The 23,914-nt window shown below is 35.2% G+C and overlaps 1 protein-coding gene across 1 annotated transcript in view; it reads right to left on the bottom strand.

Moving 5' to 3' along the window:
* Positions 1–23,914, bottom strand: part of lmbrd1 (LMBR1 domain containing 1) — a 221,227-nt gene that overhangs the window by 104,912 nt on the left and 92,401 nt on the right. Inside the window, exons 7-8 of the mRNA XM_056471443.1 lie at positions 19,685–19,782; positions 15,852–15,919 (exon numbers count right to left, since the gene is read on the bottom strand). Coding sequence (XP_056327418.1) covers positions 15,852–15,919; positions 19,685–19,782 — 166 coding nt within the window. The remainder of the gene's footprint in view (positions 1–15,851; positions 15,920–19,684; positions 19,783–23,914) is intronic.

The following is a 23,914-nucleotide window of genomic DNA, read 5'->3' as shown; positions in this document are numbered from 1 at the left end:
TACTGTGAACTACAGTGTAGAGATTCATGTATACTGCCTATGTGACTTATCACCACAAGCTTTTAAAGCAGTATGTTCACATTCAGAGCAAATATCTGCTACAGTAAGAAAGGCAGTCGTCTCCAATGAGAAGAACATCACTCACCAGCTGAGATTGCATAAGCAAATACCTCCGGCTACAGCTGGTTGAAAAAAAAAATCCCATGTTTTAACCATAAGGGTTCAGTCTCTATCAATTCTATAAACTGTATGTGAATCAACTATACCTTAAAAGAAACTTTTTTTATCTGATCACATAATTTTTCAGAGAAATACTGATGATAATAACACATCAATTTAATTTACAAACCTGCAATCAAAGATGCTAAAATGATGTATAATATACAACCTTGAAAAACAGAAATGATCATTAAACATCTGTCCTTTCTGAAAGAATTATTTAATAAATATTTATTTTTACTACAATTCTTTTTCTATTTTAAATCAAATATTTTTTTATTATTACTATATTTATTATTAGTATTGACTAATAATATTAATACTGATTATGATTATTATTATTATTACAGTGTTTCCTCTAGGATTTTTTTCCAGCTGTAGCGGCAGGCCTTTTACACAGACCTACCAACTACTTATAGCTTTATTTAAATGACAAATGTCATGAGAGCAGTATTACAAGTCGAGGGCGCATTTATGTAATCCGAGCATGTGAATCTCTTTGCTTGTGCGCCGATTTTCTCTGTTCGTGCACAAATTTTCTTGCAAGCCCCCTCAAATATACGATGATCAACTGTAAGCTACGTCATGGTTGCTAGCCTCACGCATCATGTGCCGGTCAGTTAGTCAGTCAGTCAGGCCCCGTTTACACTAATGCGTTTTCGTTTTAAAACGCATACGTTTTGCTACGGTTAAGCCATCCGTCCACACTACGCCAGAGTTTTCGAGCGCCAAAAACGGAGCGTTTTGGAAACGCTGAACAGGCTGTTTTCATTCTAAAACGCTGCTGCTCTGTCTCAGTGTGGATGGGGGAAAACGGAGACATCTGAAAACGGAGGCGGAGCTGCAGACATTCACCTCTCTGATTGGGGTTTTTCCTCAATATTAAGTAGCCTACACACAGTTCAGTCCTGCATTCTCTCCTTGTAAGTTCAGACTTTGCAAGGTTAATATGAAAAACAGACTCCCGAGGACATGTTGGTAAATCTTCAAAGAGAACAGTGTACTTTATAACCTTATTCACATCACCCTGGATACGTTGTTTCACTATCTTAACAATAAAATGAAAACATGATAAAAGGAACTGCTATTTTCATTTTGATATTAACAACTTCACAGAGAGCAGAAATGTTGAGGCGTCATGCTGCATATATGACCGTCATCTTCTCTGTATGTGTATTCATAACAAATGGAGCCAATAACATTACTGCCTCCCTTCATTTTCATTGAAATACGAAGAATACCCTCACTTTTGCTGAATATCAGTTTTAATAATCAATAATGGCTATTATAAAGGTATAACATACAATAAGTTTATACATTATAGGAAATAACGGCAAGCAATCAGTCAATATACAGAATGTACGTGGTTACATTAATTATTAACTTATCTTTGCGCTCAGCCAAAAACGTTACCCGAGAACAAGAAATAGATTCAAAAAAACCAAAGTTGGGGAATATGTTGTTAGATATAGACAACAAGATGAATTAAATATCACGTTTAACAAATATAGTGAGATTAGATGCAGCGGTAGATCCTAGATGAAGACTCCGACATCTGGCTAGATGTGCTGCAGAGCATGCCAGAGTGTGTGTGTGTATGATGTGCGTTTTCAGGGTTTTGGTGTAGACGGAGAGCTGTTCAGAAACGCTGAGTGAAACGCTAGTGTGGACGCGGATCGTTGTCATTCTAAAACGCCGTTTTAAAACTAAAACGCACTAGTGTAAACTGGGCCTTAGTCAGCATGTCACCTTAAAGGGTTAAACAAATAACGCACAGCACTACTACGATTACAGAAAAGTTTGCGTTGTTATAATTCACTTACCTTTTAATACGTTTTGGTGCGATTATAACCCGCTATTAAAAAAACAACAACTGAATGTTTTGAAGGAGAAGCTGTAATGTAGCCATGGCAAGATGAATTTTGATGTGGAGCCCCGCCATAGAAGAATGAATGTAGCAGAAACCATGTTATTACTATTATTAATAATAAAATTATTAATTACGATTATTATTATTATTATCATAATTTCATATTAGTTTATATTTATATCAATTATTACCATTACTATTATTATTATTTGTTATTATTATTATTATTGTCATTATTAATAATAATAATAAATTAGAATGTAATAATTACGATTATTACTATTAGTATTATTAATATCATCATTTAATATTATTTTATATTTATGTCAGTTATTATTATTATTATTATTATTATTAATAATAAAAATAATAATTCTGATTATTATTACTATTATTATATAATAATTTCACATTTTTTTATATTTATATCAATTATTATATTATTGTTATTATTTATTATTATAATTTTTATATTTAATATTATTGACTTTATTAATAGTAATAATACTGATTATGATTATTATTAGTAGTATTATTAATAAAAAATTATTAATTACGATTATTATTACTACTATTATCATTATTAAGATTATTATTATTATTATTATTATTATTATCAATAATAATCATAATAATAATTACGATTATTAGTATTCCCATTATTATTATTAAAACCATTTTATATTTATATGAATTAATATTATTATTATTATTAATATTATTATTATTATTATTATTATTAATAAAATAATAATTACGATTATTATTATTATTATTACTATTATTATAATTATTAGCATAATTTTAAATTATTTTATACTTATATCAATTATTATTATTATCATCATCATCATCATCCATTTTATATTATTTTATACTTATATCAATTATTTTATTATTTTATTATTATTAAAAATTATTAAGATTATTATTATTATTATTATCATAATTCATATTTAATTTTTTATATAAATTATTATTATTATTATTATTATTTCTATATTTATTATTGTTGACTTTATTAATTTTAATAATACTGATTATGATTATTATTAGTAGTAGTATTATTAATAATAAAATTATTAATTACAATTATGATTATTATTATCATGATTTCATATTTTATTTTTATATTAATTATTATTATTATTATTATTATCAACGATAATAATAATAATAATAATAATAATAATAATAATAATAATAATAATAAAAATAACTATTATTAGTATTACCATTATTATTAATATCATATTATTTTATATTTATATGAATTATTATTATTATTATTATTATTAATATTATTATTATTATTATTATTATTATCATAATTCCATATTTTATATTTATGGGAATTATCATCATCATCATCATCATCATCATCAATTTTTATATTATTTTACATTTATATCAATTATTTTATTATTAATAAAAATTAAGATTATTATAATTACTATTATGATGATTATTATTATCATAATTTCATATTTTATTTTTATATAAATTATTATTATTATTAAAATAATAATTATAATAATTATAATTATTATAATTATTACTATTATTATTATTAATAATAATAATAATTATTGCTGTTGATATTATAACACAAATACTAAATGAATAGATACAATAATAAATGTATAATGTATGTAATAATTCATAGTGTATAAGTCTATTCATCTGACTTTACTGCAGCTCAAATCACAACCCTAATATATGACATAATAATCATGAAGCACTAAAGGACATGCATAATACCTACTGTTAACATCCAATCAGCAGCTTCAGAACCTAAAAGGGTAGCATTCAAATTAGCAACAGATGCAAATGGCAGCAAAATAGGGTCACTTTCATTTTAAATGCAGCCACATCATCCAGCATAATCTGAGGGAGTTCAATTGACGTGTCACATCAGAAAAGCTGTGTCGTGCATGAAAATGTCATCTTTTAAGGGTGTCAGTAAATTATGTTGTAAAACGTACACACAGCAGGACGCAGATTCATAAATCCACCAAGGACTCTTTAAGGGTTTATGCAAAGGTACACAGGCTCAAACACTTAATACACATCTGACCTCTGTACCTGCTTTCCCTGACATTTGTCATCCTCAATTAAGCTCCAAAACACCATCAGAAGCAAGTTTTAATTATATAGATGCTCAAAAAAAAAAAAAAAGAAGAGAATTGTGTCATTTAGGCTATGTGGAATATTTATTTTTTTACTTGTTTGCATACTTGAATTATCATTAATTATCATTGGTAGTTATCAGTGAATGAAGTATTGAAAATAAAATAATGTTTTTTTTTTTTTCTGAATTCACTCTAAAACTAATTTCCTAAAAATCAAACAAGTACTTTTATACATTTTGATCATACCTGTTAACCCTCCCGTTTTTCCTGGGATTCTCCCAAATTTTGCAATTCTATCCAGCTATCATCGAGTAAAGGTATTTTCCTGTATTTCTCCCGTATTTTTAATCTTTCTATGAAGGGTGGCAATAAACATCAAAGAGTCGGTCCTACCTTCAGTTGAAGTCAGAATTATTAGCCCCTCTTTATTTGTTTTCATTTTTTATTATTATTATTATTTTATTTCCTAAATTATGTTTAACAGAGCAAGGGCATTTTTGCAGTGTCTCTTATAATATTTTTTTTTCTTCTGGAGAAAGTCTTAGTTGTTTTATTTTGGCTAGAATAAAAGCAGTTTAATTTTTTAAAAGGAATTTTAAAGTTAAAATTATTAGCCCCTTTAAGCTAATTTTTTTTTGTCTACAGACAAAACCATCATTACACAATAACTTGCCTAATTACCCTAACCTGCCTAGTTAACCTAATTAAGCCTTTAAATGTTACTTTAAGCTGTATAGAATTGTCTTGAAAAATATCTAGTAAAATATTATTAACTGTCATCATGGCAAAGATAAAATAAATCAGTTATTAGAAATGAGTTTTTAAAACTATTATGTTTCGAAATGTGTTGAAAAAATCTTCTCTCTGTTAAACAGAAATTGGGTAAAAAATAAAAAGGGGTGCTATTAATTCAGGGGGCTAATAATTCTGACTTCAACTGTATGTGCAACCCATATCGCTGAAGCACCAGGAGACGCCCCTGGCTCTTAAATGTGAATCTGTGCTTTCACTTTATTTAGGCATAAAACCACTTTGAAATAAATATAAAAATGGCAGTATTCCCCTCCTTTCCATTCCAGGCACTGTTGCCCTTCCTATGCAATCCTCAAAACAGTCAGTTCATGTAGCGGTGCGTGACTGTCAGACGTACTCCATAGTGATAAATAGATGCTGCTTCCCAAACGGATTCTGTGCACATGAGTTGAAGCGGATCGAAACGGGACACTCTGGGTTTTGGGTGAGTGTTTGAACAGACATATACACATAATAATAATAATAATAATAATAATAATAATAATAATAATATCTAAATATGTCGATCATGGGTTTTCTTTTAAACACAACAAATTTAGCCTTAAACGAGCATAAAAAGTTAGGAAAGCAATCGGATGCTTTCATTATAGATCTGTGGATTTTTAAAATGACACGTCTGTTATTTAATATAACTTAAAAATCTAAATGAGAAATTCATTCACTACTCTTTAATCAGAAAGTTTAAATTATTCAGTGAAAAATGTTTAATGAGATTTGATAACTTGATTCAATTTCTTTACAATAGCTTTTTTCGAATGTCTGCTAAAACAGTTTCAACTATTTTTCTTCGCAATGAGACAGCTCCAGATGAACATATTTATTCATTTGGGGGGGGTCATTGGCGGATTAATTATTTTTACATCCCAGTGTTGATAGCTATGATTTTGATTATTAACTCACTGAGTATAACCTCATGTCACGATACTGGAATTCGATACCAATCAGTACAGGAATTTAAAAAATGTCCATTTACCGCTAACATTTCAGCACCATGGAGCACGTTCTTAAACAGTGCTGATTGGCCATTGTGTTCACTTGGTCAACAGAAATAACTGTGATTGGCTGTGAAGGTCATCAGTTCACCAAACTCACAGCTGTTTACTGAGTGTAACTACAGATTTTTAGATTAGATTCAACTTTATTGTCATTACACATGTACATGTACAAGGCAACGAAATGCAGTTTAGGTCTAACCAGCAGTGCAATAGCAGCAAGTGCAGGATACAGGTATAAGTTATAAAGTGCAGTTATAGAGAAACTATAGTGATATTTACAGATGGATGTACTATCAACATTATATACAGGTTGTATTAGCTATGAACAGATTTACAATAAATGGATATATGTACAGGATACTATTAATAGCAGAAGTGTGCAGATAGATAAACATAATTACAAATGTTCATGTGCAGTGGGTATGTCCAGTTCAAGTAAATGAATCAGTGCAATGAATATGTGCAAACTTTAAATGTGCAAATGTTAAATAGTGCAGTGATTGTGAGGAGTATAAGTTAGAGGAGTGTGGGGGGTGTATTGGGGGGGCAAATGAGTCAGTAAGGGGCAGAGTTCAGAAGGGAGACAGCTCTGGGGAAAAAGCTGTTCCTCAGTCTGCTGGTTTTTGTCCGGGGGAGCCTGAAGCGCCTGCCGGAAGGCAGGAGAGAGAACAGTCTGTGAGCAGGATGAGAGGTGTCCTTAAGAATACTGCGTGCTCGGCGCAGACAGTGTTTCTTCTGGATATCCTCAATGGCTGGCAGTGTAGTCCCTGTGATGCGTTGGGCAGTTTTCACCACCCGCTGCAGTGCCTTACGCTCAGCAACAGAGCAGCTTCCATACCAGACTGTGACGCAGTTGGTCAGGATGCTTTCTATTGTGCAGCGGTAGAAGTTCACCAAGACGGCTGATGAAAGCTGGTTCTTCTTAAGTTGCCTCAAGAAGAATAGGCGCTGGTGAGCCTTCTTGACCAGGCTGGAGGTGTTGGTGGTCCAGGAAAGGTCCTTAGAGATGTGGGTCCCCAGGAACTTGAAGGATGAGACAGGCTCAACGGCCATCCCATTAATGTGGATGGGATCATGCGAGCCTGTTCGTACCTTCCTGAAGTCCACAATGAGCTCCTTGGTCTTGCTGGTGTTAAGGAGCAGATTATTGTCGGTGCACCATGTGGCCAGATGCTGTATCTCCTCCCTGTAGGCAGTCTCATCATTATTGCTGATTAGACCAATCACTGTGGTGTCATCTGCAAATTTGATGATGGTGTTGGATCTGTTCACAGTCGATGGTAAAAAGGGAGTAGAGGAAGGGGCTCAGCACGCAGCCCTGGGGTACACCAGTGTTGAGTGTGACGGTGGTGGAGCAGATGTGGCCTGATCTAACATTCTGAGGTCTGTTAGTCAGAAAGTCCATAACCCAGTTGCAGAGAGACGCGTTGATATCCAGGTCTCTGAGTTTGATCATTAGCTTAGAGGGTATGACAGTGTTGAATGCTGAGCTGAAGTCAACAAACAGCATTCGTGCATAAGTGTTTTTATTGTCCAGGTGTGTGAGGACAGAGTGCAGTGCTATGGAGACGGCGTCTTCTGTGCTCCTGTTGCCACGGTAGGCAAACTGATGTGGGTCCAGTGTGGATGGCAGAGAGTCTTTCAGATGTGCCAGGACCAACCGCTCGAAGCACTTCATGATGATGGGTGTGAGTGCTACAGGGCGGTAGTCATTCAGGCATGATGGGCTGGAGTGTTTGGGCACTGGCACAATAGAGGTGGTTTTAAAGCATGTTGGCACAGTTGCTAGGTTAAGCGACAGGTTGAAAATGTCTGTGAATACCCCAGTGAGCTGTTCTGCACATGCTTTGAGGACGCACCCAGGGATACCGTCTGGTCCAGCAGCCTTACGCACATTGATCCGACTCAGTGCGGTGTAGACTTCTGAGGAGGTGAGTGTGATAGTTGAGTGGTCGGTTGAGGTAGTGTTCCTGGTGTAGGGTTCTGTATTGTCTCTTTCAAAGCGGGCATAAAAGTCATTTAGCTCGTTCAGGAAGGAGACATTTGTGGCTGTGGGGGTGGACTGGCTGGGTTTGTAGTTGCTGATGGCCTGGATGCCCTGCCACATGCGCCGAGGATCAGAGTTGGAAAAGTGCTCCTCTAGCTTTAGCTTGTAGCAGTGCTTGGCCTTTTTGATGCCCCTCTTCAGATTAGCCCTGGAAGTGCTGTAGGCCTGTGCATCCCCTGATCTGAATGCAGTGTTGCGTGCCTTCAGCAGGAGGCGCACCTCCTTGTTCATCCATGGCTTTTGATTTGGGTATGTGGTGATCTGTTTCTGGGTTGTAACACTGTCTATGGTGGTGTTGATATATTCCAGAACAGAGGAAGTGTAACTGTCAATGTCTGTGTGAGAGCCACATGTGGCCTGGGAAGCAAACATACTCCAGTCTGTGTGTTCAAACCTGTCCTGGAGTGTGGAGTCCACCCCCGCTGGCCACACTTTGATGGTCCTTACTGATGGCTTCACACGGTTGACGATGGGTGAGTATTTGGGGGTGAGAAACAGACAAAGGTGGTCTGATTGACCCAAGTGGGGGAGGGGGGTCACAGCGTATGCTTCAGCCATGTTTGTGTAAACTTGGTCTAAAGTTTGTTTCCCCTTGTGTGGCAGAAAATGTTTTGATGGAATTTGGGGAGCACTGTCTTTAAGTTTGAGTGATTAAAATCCCCCGCAACAATAAAAGCAGCCTCCGGGTGAGCAGTCTGTTGTTTGCTGATGGCTGCATGAAGTTCATTCATAGCGAGCTTGGCATCAGCGTCGGGAGGGATATAAGCAGCAGTTATTATGGTGGAGGTGAACTCCCGTGGCAGATAAAACGGTCTACATTTAACCATTAGAAATTCCAGGTTAACAGAGCAATGTCTCCCAACGACGACAGAGTTTGTGCACCAAGCTTTGTTAATATAAATGCATAATCCTCCGCCTCTGGTCTTACCGGAGTCATCCGCCGTTCTGTCTGCTCGGAATGTTTGATGCTCCGTTAGCGATATAGCGGTGTCTGGTATCCCGCTGTTTAGCCATGTTTCTGTGAAAATCATGACATTACAGTTCCATAATCTTTTGCTGTGGTTGATGCGCAGTCGAATCTCATCCATTTTGTTCACCAGTGACCGTACATTGGCGAGAAAGATGCTGGGTAAAGAGAGCCGGTGTGGTGTTAGCTTTAGCTTAGCTCTTAGCCCGCCGCGCTTCCCCCGTCTTTGTTTACGTTCTCTGCGCCGCCTCCGAGCACTTCCGCCCGGCCGTGTAGGGCTCTGAGGCCCGTGTGTTCTGGCGATCTCAGGGATGAGTCGAAGATTGTTAATAAAACTGTCCGGAATGCACAATCCAATATCCAAGATGTCCTGTCGGGTGTACGATGTAAAGGCACTGCTGTTCTGCACGAACAGACCCGAAATGAGCAGGAATAATACTGCAAAATTGCAGATACTGGAGAGACGCTGAGCCTCGCGAACCGAACGCGCCGCCATCTTGTCTCAATAAAAAAGATACAGGAACACTGGAGTGTTTTAAAGCTGTGAAGATCAGTTGATTTATCAGCGGATCACTCGTAAGTTAGCTTATAAACAGACCAGCGGCTGTTGGTAACTATGGATAAAAATAGTAGAAAAAAACAAACACTAAGTGAGTCCAACATTCTTCAATATGTAACTTTGTTTGTGTTCAACATTAATTAATTAAAATAAAATAAACAATTAAATTACATTAAATTAAAATAATAAAATAAAATAAACAATTAAATTAAATAAATAAGAATAAAAATAAAATAAATAAAAATAAAATAAATAATTAAATTTCAATAAATTAAATGAATAAAAATAAAATAAACAATTAAATTACATTAAATCAAATAAATAAATAGGTAGGTAGTGCTAAGTAGGTAGTGCTGTCGCCTCACAGCAAGAAGATCGCTGGTTCGAGCCTCGGCTGGGTCAGTTAGCGTTTCTGTGTGGAGTTTGCATGTTCTCCCTGCGTTTGCTTGGGTTTCCTCCGGGTGCTCCGGTTTCCCCCACAGTCCATGCGGTATAGGCTAAAATAGTCCGTAGTGTATGAGTGTGAATGGTTGTGTAAGGATGTTTCCCAGGGATGGGTTGCGGCTGGAAGGGCATCCGCTGCGTAAAAACATGTGCTGGATAAGTTGACGGTTCAATCCGCTGTGGCGACCCCGGATTAATAAAGGGACTAAGCCGAACAGAAAATGAATAAATAATTAACTATTAAAATAAATTTTAATAAAAGAAATAATTAAATTACATTAAATTAAATAAATAAAAATGAAATAAACAATTAAATAAATAAAAAATAAGAATAAAAATAAAATCAATAAAAATGAAATAAAAAGTTTTAAATACATTAAATCAATCAATCAATAAATAAATAAATAAAATTTGGAACAAGATAAAGGTGAATAAATGATGACTGAATATTTTTTGGGGGGTGAACTATCCCTTTATCTGTTCCTTTAAATACGTACATCAACTCGCATGCATATAGTAAACTGCAGGCCACAAACACACCAAAAGCAATCTGTTGAGTGAGTATCTGTGTCAAATGTCCTCTTGAGCCCTCTTCACAGACCTAAAATGACAAATGACAAACTCTACCATCTCATGGACTCGACAGCCATCCACCAATAAAGGCCATGTGACTGTTGGTCCACATGACGGCATCCATTTGGGACAGGGCCCATGTGTCTTAGACCTCTGATAGAGTGCACTTATACCTCTCGAGACATTTCCACTGGTACGAGCAATTGAATGGGACTACAGAGGGTGGAAAGGGTCAGCTCTTCATTTATAAGACCCATCCTTAGCGCAGACCAATCAAAACAGGCAAACAAAAAGAAGTCACTCTCCAAATGAACAATCACAAACGCAGGGACTCCGAAAAAAGATGGAAAAAGCCATCATGTCCTCCCACATCAGGAACTCTGAGACACAATACTCCTGGTAAAACACTGCACTGGTTCAAAAGGTAAAATGAACACCAAATTGCTTCTGTCCGAAGTGCCATCCCCACTTTTAAATTCGCTCCGCCGCATGTCCCTCTTCCCATTCCGCGATCAAAGTAACCCATCCCACTGGGTCTATACGACATGAAGGTGTGATGAAGGTATCCTGCCCCACAGGAACACTATTTAATGGTTGAGAGCACATTAAATTATATGACCTGGTGAGCAGACGTGTTATTCTTGCAGTGGAAAAGAAAATCCATTATGTTTATGCTGTACGAGCACTGCTGAGAACAAAAAGTATCAACTTGAGGTTAAACGGGACAAAACCGCTGCATGTATCTGTACACATTCAGACTGAACGTTGGGTTTTTAGTTCAGTTAACAATTGGATAAGAAATTGCTACATGGTTTGACAAAACAACTAAATGTTCAAGGTCTTGACAGTTGTCAGGTTTAGAGATGCCAGATAATTTGACTTTGCCTTCAGGCTTTATTATTTTAAGCACGGAATTTGGTTCATTGTTGTGCAAAAGCATGATACTTTAAATCAGAGATGCTCAAAGTAGAGCCCGCGGGCCAATGTCGACCCATTGTAACCTTTGATTTGGCCCACCATCCCAACTAAGAGGAGAGTGAGAATAATGGAGGGGATTGGGGCGAATGCCTTTAACACAGAGATGGTCATTTCTAATTTGACGTGACCTTTTTGTGGTATTATCTCTGAGCTTCAAAAAGAATCAAACTGAATTAAATGTTTCAATCAAATGTTGTAAATTAATCTGATTTTTAAAAATGTAAATACGCTCACTCAACGGATAGAGGACTATGCAGAAGCAAATCAAGGCAAAAACTAGTGTAATTCTGTTATAAATGAGATTTTTTCTGTAATAAGTTCATTGTAAAATATACAAATATTGTATTAGTTAATATAAAGTAATGTTTGACAGTAATTTTAAAATATTATTTAAAAAATTAGCAATTTACTCTGGCAACTATATTTACCTTCGAATCCCCTAGCCTCAATCAAGTTTGGTTTTTGGTCCTTCATAAGAATAAGTTTGGGTACTCCTGCTTTAAATGTATTTTGGCAATATTATTTATATTATTATATTATTCTAATGTCCTCGCCATATAAATTAAGGAAGAACTAAGTAGGTGCTTAGAAAAATGACTGTCTTACAGATATATCTGATTTTATTCCTGCCAAATTTGTGTTTTTCTCCAGCGTTGCCAAGTCAGCAGTTTTCCAGCAAAATTGGGATACTTCTAACCACTTGTTGCAGATTATATTGCATTCATTACATTTATATGGTTACACTGAAATACTTTATTCTAGCAAATTTATATTATAGCAATAAAAATGATGAAACAATTTTTTGAGAAAAGATCAGATTTGTTTAAATTTAAATGATTTTAAATAATTTAAACGATCGTTGTTTAAATGATTCGACATTTGTCTTGATCCTTAGTCTGTTCATATCGACACCAACACGAAACAATACCAAATATGTTCTGTGCCGGATCCGGTAAAACGCGAACGTTTCCCTTCCCCTTTCCCTTCAAAGGCTAGCAAAGAGCGGGTATGTGTGGGACTGCTCATAACTGAAGATGAGTGAACATTAATGAGTGAACCTGCAACCGGGGATTCGTCAGCCATTTGTTAAAGGAAGGATCAGAAAAGACTGTTGATGTAGTGGATTTTGACAGATCAGTACACAGTTCATGGAAGTTCAGTTTCTTCCTCCATTTCACAAGTATAAGCAAGCGTGATTAAAATGGTTGCCTCCTTGTTTTCTCAAGCGGCTTGTAGTGTATCTGTTAATTCTTTACACTGAAATACTTTATTCTAGCAAATTTATATTATAGCAATAGGAAAAATTGTACTAGGATGATAAAACAGATTGAGCACATTTTTTTTTAAGTGGAGGGGCACTAAAGGAGAGACTGCGGCTGCATCCGTGGCTGCATTCTTAACGCCTGAACGGGTGCAGCCAATGGAATGTTTTTGGCTTAAGACTTCCAATCTCATTCACTTCAATTGATTTCAGATGTTTGTTTGATGCTTGTTCCGCTTCTGTTCTGTGATTGATGTTGCAAACTGATATTTTCTTATTATATTATAGGTGGTTCTCCTTTTTATGTATAGTCATAAACACACTTAATTGTAGAGCAGGTAGTTTGACCATTTCTGCCATTTATTATTCGTGGTCATTTCTCCTATAGGCAACTAAATAAGAAGTTCCAAAAACAAATTGCAAAAAACATAGCAGAATAAGGTCAATATAGTATGAACAAAACAGTATGCAACCCAAGTCTAAGTTCATAGTATTTGAAAAACAGTAGGGGGAAAGTACCCAAATGTCCTACTACTTCTTGTGAGATTCTGAAGTGGACATCCCATAGACACTTTATTATCCCATGAAGCCATGTAAGAGGATTTATGGATGGGAGTGAAGAGACACAACGGATGTGGGTGGGTCATGTCATGTGATAATGACAACATGGCAGATGTAGAACGTCGGAATTCTCTTCATACTAAAATTTATACTATAGAATACACTTTTCTAATGGCCGTGAAGTAAATTCAAATGTAGTAGCAACTCGAGTAGAATGCGATTTCAGAAACAGCTTATGCGGCTGTATTTGTTTCCATGGTAACAGATTGGCAGGACTCTCCAGCATTTTTGCTAAATAATAACTGTAAAAGTATATACAATCTTTAAAAAGAAAGAATGTCGATTTACAATTTAATTAACATCTTATATGTTTATTTTAGATTGTTTTAAATTTAAATTTAAAATGAATTTTACAAGTTTGGGGTTTACTTCCACTGGCAGCTGATCTGAATTTGCTCACATTTTAACTGGACGGCCCATGGCAATTTTAAGGTAAGATTATTTTTTTCAAATGATAATACAATTTTTATAATTACTAATACAGTTATTTTCAAATAAGAAGCTATGTACAATGCATACAGTGGTGTAAAATATGTATTTTACAAATGGGCGGAGATATTTTGAGTTTCAATATTATGGAAATCGCTTTGATTGACTATTGGGCTAGTTTTGTTGCATAAACCTGGCAACCCTGTTTTCTCACACGTTATTAATCATTTGATAATAAATATATTGTTTTAAACTTCTCTTTCTTTTTTGCTCACTAAAGTAAAATTTATCTGATCGCAAATACAACAAAACGGTAATATTGTAAAATATTTGTACTAAAGAGCCCCTATTACAGGTTTTTGAAAATTTTCAGCGCTAATTGAATGAAAACATCCGACTAAGGTTTAAATCTAAAAAGGGAACCTTGTTAAAAAATATAGATTCTTTTTTTTATAAAAGATCCAAATCGTTTAAATTTAAATGATTTAAAATAATTTAAATGATCATTGTTTAAATGATTCGTCGTTCGCTTGGATCTTTAGCCTGTTCGCATCGACATAGACATGAAACAATACCAAATATGTTCTGTGCCGCATCCGGTACATGAACGCGCCTTTCCCTTCAAATGCTAGCAGAGTGTGGGTGTGTGTGGGACTGATCATAACTGAAGTTGAGTGAACATTAATGAGTGAACCTGCAACCGGGCCATTTGTTAAAGGAAGGATCAGAAAAGACTATTCATGTATGGGACTTTGACAGAGCTTGTCAAGAACTTTATCAGTACACAGTTCAAGGATCATTCTTTTCCTCCATTCCAAAAGTAAACGTGATTAAAATGGTTGCCTCCTTGTCATCTCTAGGTTGCAAAATGTATTTTTATTGTGTTTTTGTCACTTGTAAATGCTCCACGCAGCTTGTAGTGTATCTGTTAATTCTTTATTTTCTCATATCCTGTCTAAAACCATGTTGAAAATGCGTTGTGTGCCGCTTTGTTTACCGATTTAAAAGCGCTTGTGAGCTCGCGATCCTCTGCCGTTTGTCATTGTTTTGGTCACCATCAGCTGTTTCTACACATGTGCGGCAGTCAAGTTTCAAAATAGTTTAGCTTTTGCCACTGTGTGGATTGATACTGAATGTGTCATTGTTATTACTTATGGTCAAAAGTAGAGCAATATGCTAGTGTTTAACTGCATTGCTCACACATATACTCTGCACTCTGACTACTTCAACAATGTTGATAAGAAGTGGTGGGTGTTTCTCTCACTGAACACAGTCGACCAATCGCAATTGACTGGGTCATCGGACAAATCAGCGCAGATTAACATCGCGCTAAGGAGGGGTTTTGGAACAAATGAATTGCTGAACGAATCATATGGGAGTCGTTGGGATAATTAGGTGAAAACAAATGCATATTATAAGACAATGAAACTGTTTTTTGACCTTGCATGCATATCATCCTGTTGTTGGAGACCCCCAAAACCAAAATATGACCTTTTATAATGCAAAACATGGCCTTTAAAAAAAAAATCTATTTTAAAATCTTGTAGCAGTCGATACTCAAGTTTGCAGTGTCATGTGATCCTTCAGAAATCATTCTACAGTCTTTGTATCCTAACCAGCCCAGAAATCTCATATTATCAGTATTGATGCGCTCACCATGCAGACGTCTCTATTAAACTAATAATGGCTGTATGGATTGTGAGATTGTTCTGCAATCCCTTCATACAAAACCTGCAAATACTTGTCATTATGTGTTTTGTCCACCAAAATTCTTCACATCCACAGCATTCTCACACCTGCTGCACCCAGATGGAGGTTCAAGATGAGGACTGAATGATATAATAAAACTCACATCGACCTCTCCACACACACAAACCCACACACACACACACACACACACACACACACACAGAGAATAGTATAATCCCACAAAGCACACTTACCCAATCAAAAGCAGCGCGGAACACACAATCACAAATCCTATTGTGTACTTCAGTGCATTTTTCACTTGCTGTAATGAGAGAATAAAAAAAAAAACAGGTTTATCAGACTGTATTCATCAAGTCATCAATCCGTGATAAATTATGCTTCATGTGGAGAGGGGCTTTGGGCTGGAGTATAATTACATATTTGAAGCACTTAACAGTCAGGAACACAGTGTACCAAGTTGATTCCCTGATGGAGGCATTGTGGCTCCGTTTCAAAGCCTACTGAGCTAATGCAGTGACCTAACAAAACCTTTAAAGTAGGGATGCATGGAAATGAAAATTCTGGGCCAAAAATGAAAACTGAATATTCTGGATGAACTTGGCTGGAAACCGAAACTGAAATTTGCTTTGTGATAATTATGTATTATTTTCTTAAATAATAAAAAGTCATTTTGTACGACTTTTAAAATTGAACTCAATAATTAAACGTATTCTGTTTAAAAAAAACACACACAAACCAATAAAATAACCATATTTTTTCCAGAGTCATCATTTTATGAGCATTGCTATGATAGTACAGTAACACTACTACATAGAAATGCCCTGTCTGCGTGTTATTTGAGTGGACTTTGCATTTCTAGTGAGCATGTGTGGCTAATGCATAAATAAGCATACATGCACATGAGCAGAATATCCACAAAGCCGAATATTAAGTTATGTTGGTCCGTGCACAAACTAGCTTTTGTTGGTGCAGCAACAAACTGGCCTTGTGTGGTGCTATTGAAATGAATGAGTTTTATAGCGCAGCACTTCCCATGTCCAGTGTGAAAGCCGCTTTTCGGCCTTTTTTTTACAGTTCTTATCGGTTGAGAATTTGGTGCATCTCTACTTAAAAGTGACTGTTGTGTGTCGTTTTTCTTGTTCAGATGAAAATAAAACATGCCATTATCGGGCAAAAATTGTATTAGGGTTGGGCGATGTCAACCAATTCGGCATTGTACGATGTCTAATATGAAACATCCCAATAGACGATGGCATTGTCGTCATAGGCGGTGGTAAATTAATTATGAATTATTTGTAGCCTACCGTTTCAATTACCTGACCCGCATGGTCTTTGTTTTACCCATAACCAAATCATAAATGGATAAAGATTAGTTACACACAAATTAGCACCTGTCAATTTTCCGCGGGACTCGTGAATAGACAGAGTGATCTGTGTCGTTATAATGGCGTCGACAAACTTGGTTGGTAAAAAAAGATGCACAACTAACAGGAACCAACCAACAGTATCTGAGGTTTTCGCTAAAATTACTAAGTACAAGCGTGAAAGCAAAAGATTGAAGCAGTGTACTGACCCGCTGACTGCCTGGACCCGCTGTCATGAGCACATGACAGTCTGTGTGTGTGTGTGGCTGTGTGTGTGTGTGTGTCTGTGTGTGTGTGTGTGTGTGTGTCTGTGTGTGTGTGTGTGGTCACCTCATTTGCGTTGTTAGCGGTAGTGTGGAAGGAGGGCTGCTCAGAAATGCTAGGTAAAACGAGTGGATGTGGATCGTTTCGTTCTAAAAAACGAAGACATAGGGCCTAGGTGTGTATTTTTTGCAAGTGGATTTGCAACAAGGCCGGGCGAAGGATCGCGATGCCGGCTCAGCATCGTGGTGTCTGTCGGCCATCGGCGATGGACGATGGCATCGTCTATCGGCCCAACCCTAAATTGTATGCATCCCTACTTAAAAGTGACTGATTTGTACCATTCTACATGGAATTTACAAAGAGCAGTCATCATATAAAGCCCAAGAGAGTCTCTAATAACAGTTGAGGCATAGCATACCATTTTTCTGCCATTTTTTCCCTTATTAGGACAATGAAAAAACATTATCAGCTAAAATTGTGGAGCCTATCCCTACATAAAATTGACTGATTTGGAACATTCTACATTTAAGACATAAAGAGCAGTCATAACATGAAGCCCATCCGGGACTATGATAACAGCAGAGTTTTATAGTTTGGCTTTAGCTGGTTAATACTCTAATGTATGTAATTATTAAAGTAAACTATGCAAAACTAAAAGTACAATATATGATGCACAAAAAGGTCGAGTAAACCAGTGAATGCTTAATATGTAATTGGGATGAACTGAAATAATAGAAATAATGGCTGATACAGAATACTCCATAACCGATATGCAGATTATATTATATTATATTATATTCTCATTGGCCACTTTATTAGGTACACCTTACTAGTATCAGGTTTGATCCCCTTTTGGATTCAGAACTGCCTTAATTCTTCGTGGCATAGATTCAACAAGGTACTAGAAATATTCCTCAGAGATTTTGGCCCATGATAGCATAACACAGTTGCTACAGATTTGTCGGCTGCACATCCATGATTGAAATCTCTGATTCCACCACATCCCAAAGGTGCTCTATTGGATTGACTTCTGGTGACTGTGGAGGCCATTTGAGTACAGTGACCTCATTGTCATGTTCAAGAAACCAGTCTGAGATGATTCATGCTTTATGACAGGGTGTGTTATCCTGCTCGAAGTAGCCACCAGAAGATGGGTAGACTTTGGTCATAAAGGGATGGACATGGTCAGCAACAATACTCAGGTGGGCTGTGGCGTTGACACGATGCTTAATTGGTACTAATGGGCCCAAAGTCCCTAATGTACCTAACTGCTCTTTTGCATACCTCGGTTGTAACAAGTGGTTATTGGAGTTACTTGTTGGCCTTTCTATCAGCTCGAACCAGTCTGGTCTTCTCCTCTGACCTCAACAAGGTATTTGCGCCCACAAAACTGCCGCTCACTGGATATTTTCTCTTTTCAGACCATTCTCCGTAAACCCTAGAGAGGGTGGTGCTGAAAATCCCAGTAGGATCAGCAGTTTCTGAAATACTCAGACCAGCCCATCCGGCACCAACAACCATGCCACGTTCAAAGTCCCTTAAATCACCTTTCTTCCCCATTCTGTATGCTCGGTTTGAACTGCAAGCAGATCGTCTGACCATGTCTACATGCCTAAATGTATTGAGTTGTGGCCATGTGATTGGCCGATTATAAATTGTTAACAAGCAGTTGGAGATGTGTACCTAATAAAGTGGCCAATGAGAGTATCATAACATGGTATAGCACAAACATAGCATTCTCTTGCTCATCCATCATATTACATGGAGCTCTAAAACAAAGTCTGTGACATGCATTATAAGATTGCATTATCCATAAGAATTTATGCAAAGCACCATAATCATCCGGCCTACCTTTCAGGACAACACAAAGACAAAACACGCTGCCTACGTAGGATGCTCAAAAGTTTTTGGAATGAAGCCACTTCAGACTGTTTCAAAGGAAGGAGGAGGAGTGTAAAGTTTCGAAAGAGATCCAAACTTCCAGAAGACGGAAGAAAAAGCTGATCAGCATGTACTGCTGCCACATCACTGTGTGACGTCTTTAGAGAATAATATCTGACATTTGAAATGAGCTGCATTATAGCGCGTAGGGTGTGTTTTTGATCAGTTTATCACCTCGCTGCAGTCAAAACGACTTGCAGATGGAGTCTGGGTGAACTCGCCTGGGTTGTTATAAATGAACTGCCATAACTGTAATCAGGCAAATATCACTTAGCAATACCTCAAGGGCATTTTCTGTTGATATGATTAATGCTAACTTTTCAACCGCAGACAGCGTGCTTGCTTTAACATACTAGTACAGCACACACTATTTATTGACTACAAATAGCTTAACATGACTCTAGTTTTTCATTCTGCGAGTGAATTATCTGTGTGAGGCTGATCTTTTTTAGAGCGCACGGGTGTAGGAGATGGAAAGGAAGAAGTGTCAGGTTTACCAAGCACTTGTTGTTGTTGTCTTCATCTTTCTCCTCGTAGTAGAAATAGACAAAGGGGATCCAGAGGAAGACGCAGAACAGAATGATGGAGTAGAGAGCTGTGGAAGAGAAAAGATGGAGTTAGACACATGGAGTTCATACCAATTAAACACAGTGGATTAAAAAGGAGGTGTTCAGGTGTCACAGGGTCACTGATGTGGCACTCAATTTTTTGTGTGTGTCCAGTTAAATGATTGTATTAAAAATGCAATTTGTACAAATGATGACCTATGCCTCTTTTATGATGGGTTTTTTTCATCATAATGTGGTGTCAAAAAGTCAAAGATGTCAAGGTTGCATGAGATTAAAAAGGTCTAATACGCTGAAATAGCTTTAAAACTTTTATTATTACAGTTTTTAAAAGAATAATAAATGACCAGTGCAATCAGTTTTATGTTTGTTCTCGAATTCATTTTCCATATTTTACATTTTCCTATACAACATTTCTGAATTTTATCATTTTATGTATTTATGTTTTTGTATTATCTTTTCACATCCAAAATCCTAACAACATAAAATAAGTATTATAGAAAATGGTACAAATGTTTTTTCTATTAAAATGTATTATTTCTAAATTTGTTTTGTTTGGTTTTTAAGAAACCAACATAACATCAGACATTTAATAATTACATTTTCTATTGAAGGCTTTTCCTTTTACAATATGCCAACGGTACAGAATCACTGAAATAAATAAATAAATAAATAAATAAATAAATAAATAAATGAATAAATAAATAAATAAATAAATAAATAAATAAATAAATAAATAAATACTTCTTTGGGAATAAATGTGGTGTGTCAAAAAGTCAAAGATCAACATGAACAACTAATCAGTGCACAGAGATACAATAATATGCACTATATGAATGAGTTATAAAGTAAAGCATACATTTAAAGCATTCAGTCAGATAAGAAACATGTTAAATAAGTGAGTTTTGAGAGCAGTTTTAGTCTGAAGTGAGGAAATAACTCTGAGAACTTGTGGAAGTTAATTCCAGAACCTGGCAAAGCCTTTCCACCACTGGTTAGCCAGAATTTTGATCAAAGTCAAGATTGCATGAGATTAAAAAGGTATAAAAGGCTGAAATAGCTTTAAAACTTTTATTATTACATCACACATTTATTAGGAAAAACAAGGCATTCAACAGAAAATTTTATATTTACAATATGGAAAAGGTACAGAATCACTGATTAAATAAATAAATAAATACTCCTTTGTGAATAAATGAGGTGTGTCAAACAGTCAAAACTCTCAAGGTTGCATTAGATTAAAAAGGTCTAATTGATACGCTGAAATTAATCTCTATACAGATTTTTCTGTACTTCATCATTCATGTATTTATTTATAAACGTGTTTTTATAAAAGTTTTTTCTTCTGCTGTTTTTTTTAATCAATTAATAATTTTTTTCATATACAAAAATCATAAGTCCATAGAATAAGTAGTTATATGAAATAGTATAGATCTTTTTTCTATAAAAATTTGTTATTTCTAAAAAATCTTAAACATAAAAATCAGCTTAAAAGTATACATTTAATAACCTTAAATCAATAACCTTTTCTATTGAAGGCTTTATTTTTCCTTTTACAATATGGCAAAGAAGCACTGATAAAATAAATAATTAAATAAATAAATAAACAAATAAGCAAATAAAACTTGGTAGTTGTGTGGAAAAAAGAGAAAATTTATTTGTTATTTTTACCTTGTTATGAGTTATTTCTTGTTGTTATTTTGACATGCTACTTTGGGATATTAACTCATTATTTTGACCCAACTCCTTAAGTCGTTAACTCAATATTTCAACAATAACTTTCTATTTCAAGATAATAACTAGTAATCCTGACATAACTCATTATTTCAATATATTAAGTCATAATTGCAAGATATTAACTCAATATAATAACTCATTTTTTCTTTGAGACATTGAAACAAAAAAGTCATCAACTCATCAAGTGTAATTTAGATTATTCTGTATAAGCTCTATTAAAGGGTTTCATTAAATATCTGAATCAACGTTTTGTATAGTACACATTAGTACAAGCATTCATTAATTAAACATAAAGCACTAAACTCATAAACACCACCTTCTCTATGTTAACAAATGGGACTTTGGACAAAAAATGAAATACACTAGCAATAAAACTTCCCAAAAGATGGATTTGGTCAATTAAGGCACTTGTTATAATGCTGATATAAAAATCAGGCATTCGTTTTTGTGAGAAATATGTTTTTAGCCAGTAATTTGATTTTATAAAAACATGGCAGGTCATTATGATAAACAGTTGTGATTGACATAAGGATTGTTGTTTGATTCGAGAGCAGAATCAATGTTCGATTTCGATGTTATTTTACCATGCCTAAAAGGATCACAAATCAACAGTAAAATCAGTGTCACTTCCTAGACTCCTAGAAACTAATAAAACTCCCACATGATGAGGGGTGAGCCCAAAAGCGCAGACAAGCTGAAATAATCAAATTAAAGGAGCAAAGATCACTGATATTGCAGGAGTTTATGTAACAGACTGTGACAGGCAGAGAAAGAGATTTTGTTGATTCCTCTCTTTCCCTGTCATGCAATGAATTCAAATCGTCAGCTTGGCCTATTTTAGCTTTGAAGTGGATCACACACACTTTTGTGACCCTGCAAATTGTCATCTTCGCTTCTAATGTAGGTTACTCAGTTGATATACAAGCAATTTGAATAATACAATTGGTCTTTTGTTCGGAAAACGTGTTACCTGCAGATCTGTTTGTATACATGATTGGAGTAGATTAAAAAACGGTACCTGGAAACACACACACACAAATCTGGAGTATAAAAGACGTAAACATATCTCACAACGTCTTTTCTCTAAATAGAAACAAGTTTAAGATATGAACTCGTTATTCTGACATACTTTAATAAGTCATTAACTTGATAGCTCAACAATTAACTTGCTATAATCAAGATATTAACTAATAATTTAGATAGTAATGTAATTAAGATAGTAATTTCAACACAACTCATTTTAACATCATTAAATCATTATTTGAAGATATTAACTCACTACTTTTATCACTGTATTATCATAAATACTATGTATTATCAGATCATCATTTCAAGACTCTATTTCAATATTATAACTCATTATTTTGAGATATTAAGTTGTTATTCTGACAAAAAAATAGGAGATATCATCAATTCATCAAATATAATTGATATTTTTTTCACATCAGTTCTTTTAATGGGTTTCATTAAATTTTTAAATCAACTTTTTGTATAGTGCACATTGACACAAGCCTAAATTAACTTAAGCACTCAACTTATACCCAGCTTTCTTCATGTTAACAAATGGGACCAAATCAAAAAATGAATTAAATTTGCAATAAAATTTCCTGAAAGATGGTTTTGGTCAATTAAGGCACTTGTTATCACACTGATATAGGTTCGGGTTTTCATTTTTGTGACAAGTATTTTTTAGCCAGTAATTTGATGCTATAAAGAAGGCCATTAAGACTGATGTAAGTAGATTGTTGTTTATTTTGGGAGCAGAATCAATGTTCAATTGCTAAATGGAATACGAATGAACAGTAAATTCAGTGTCTTTACATTTTCTAGACTCCTAGAAACCAATAAAACATCCACATGATCTTTAACATGTAAAGTTGATTAGTGTAAGACTATCTAAAACAATCATTTTTCATTTAATCATTTCGTCGATATATGGGAGTTAGTAAAGGTAATCAACTTTTCTGTGTAGTACACATTGACACAAGCATAAATTAACTAAAGATATAGCACTCAACTCATATCCAGCTTTCTCCATGTTAACAAATGGGACTTGATTCCAAATCAAAAAATTAATTATACTTGCAATTAAGTATCCTGAAAGATGGTTTTGGTCAGTTAAGGCAGTGGTTCTCAAACTTTTAAACCAGCGACCCCCAATGTAAGATCATCAAGAACTCGCGATCCCCCACTACCAAAGCATATACAAACAATAAAAATTCACAATATTTTAACTATATTTACTATACATTAACGGTGCTTGAAATTAACATTTTTCTGTCAGTGTTGTTTTCATTCTCATCTTCAGAGCTTTACATTTTCGCGGTTGTAGCTCCTTGTCATCTGAAGACAGGAGGCGTTGACTGAGTGACTGACAGCTGATTCAACCAATCATTCGTGTTCAGTTCTTTTAGCAGTGGGCCA

Source organism: Danio aesculapii, chromosome 13 (genome assembly GCF_903798145.1).
Source record: "Danio aesculapii chromosome 13, fDanAes4.1, whole genome shotgun sequence".
Classification (NCBI taxonomy): domain Eukaryota; kingdom Metazoa; phylum Chordata; class Actinopteri; order Cypriniformes; family Danionidae; genus Danio; species Danio aesculapii.
The sequence above is the reverse complement of the archived record's forward strand: the minus strand, read 5'-3'. Positions and strand labels throughout refer to the sequence as shown.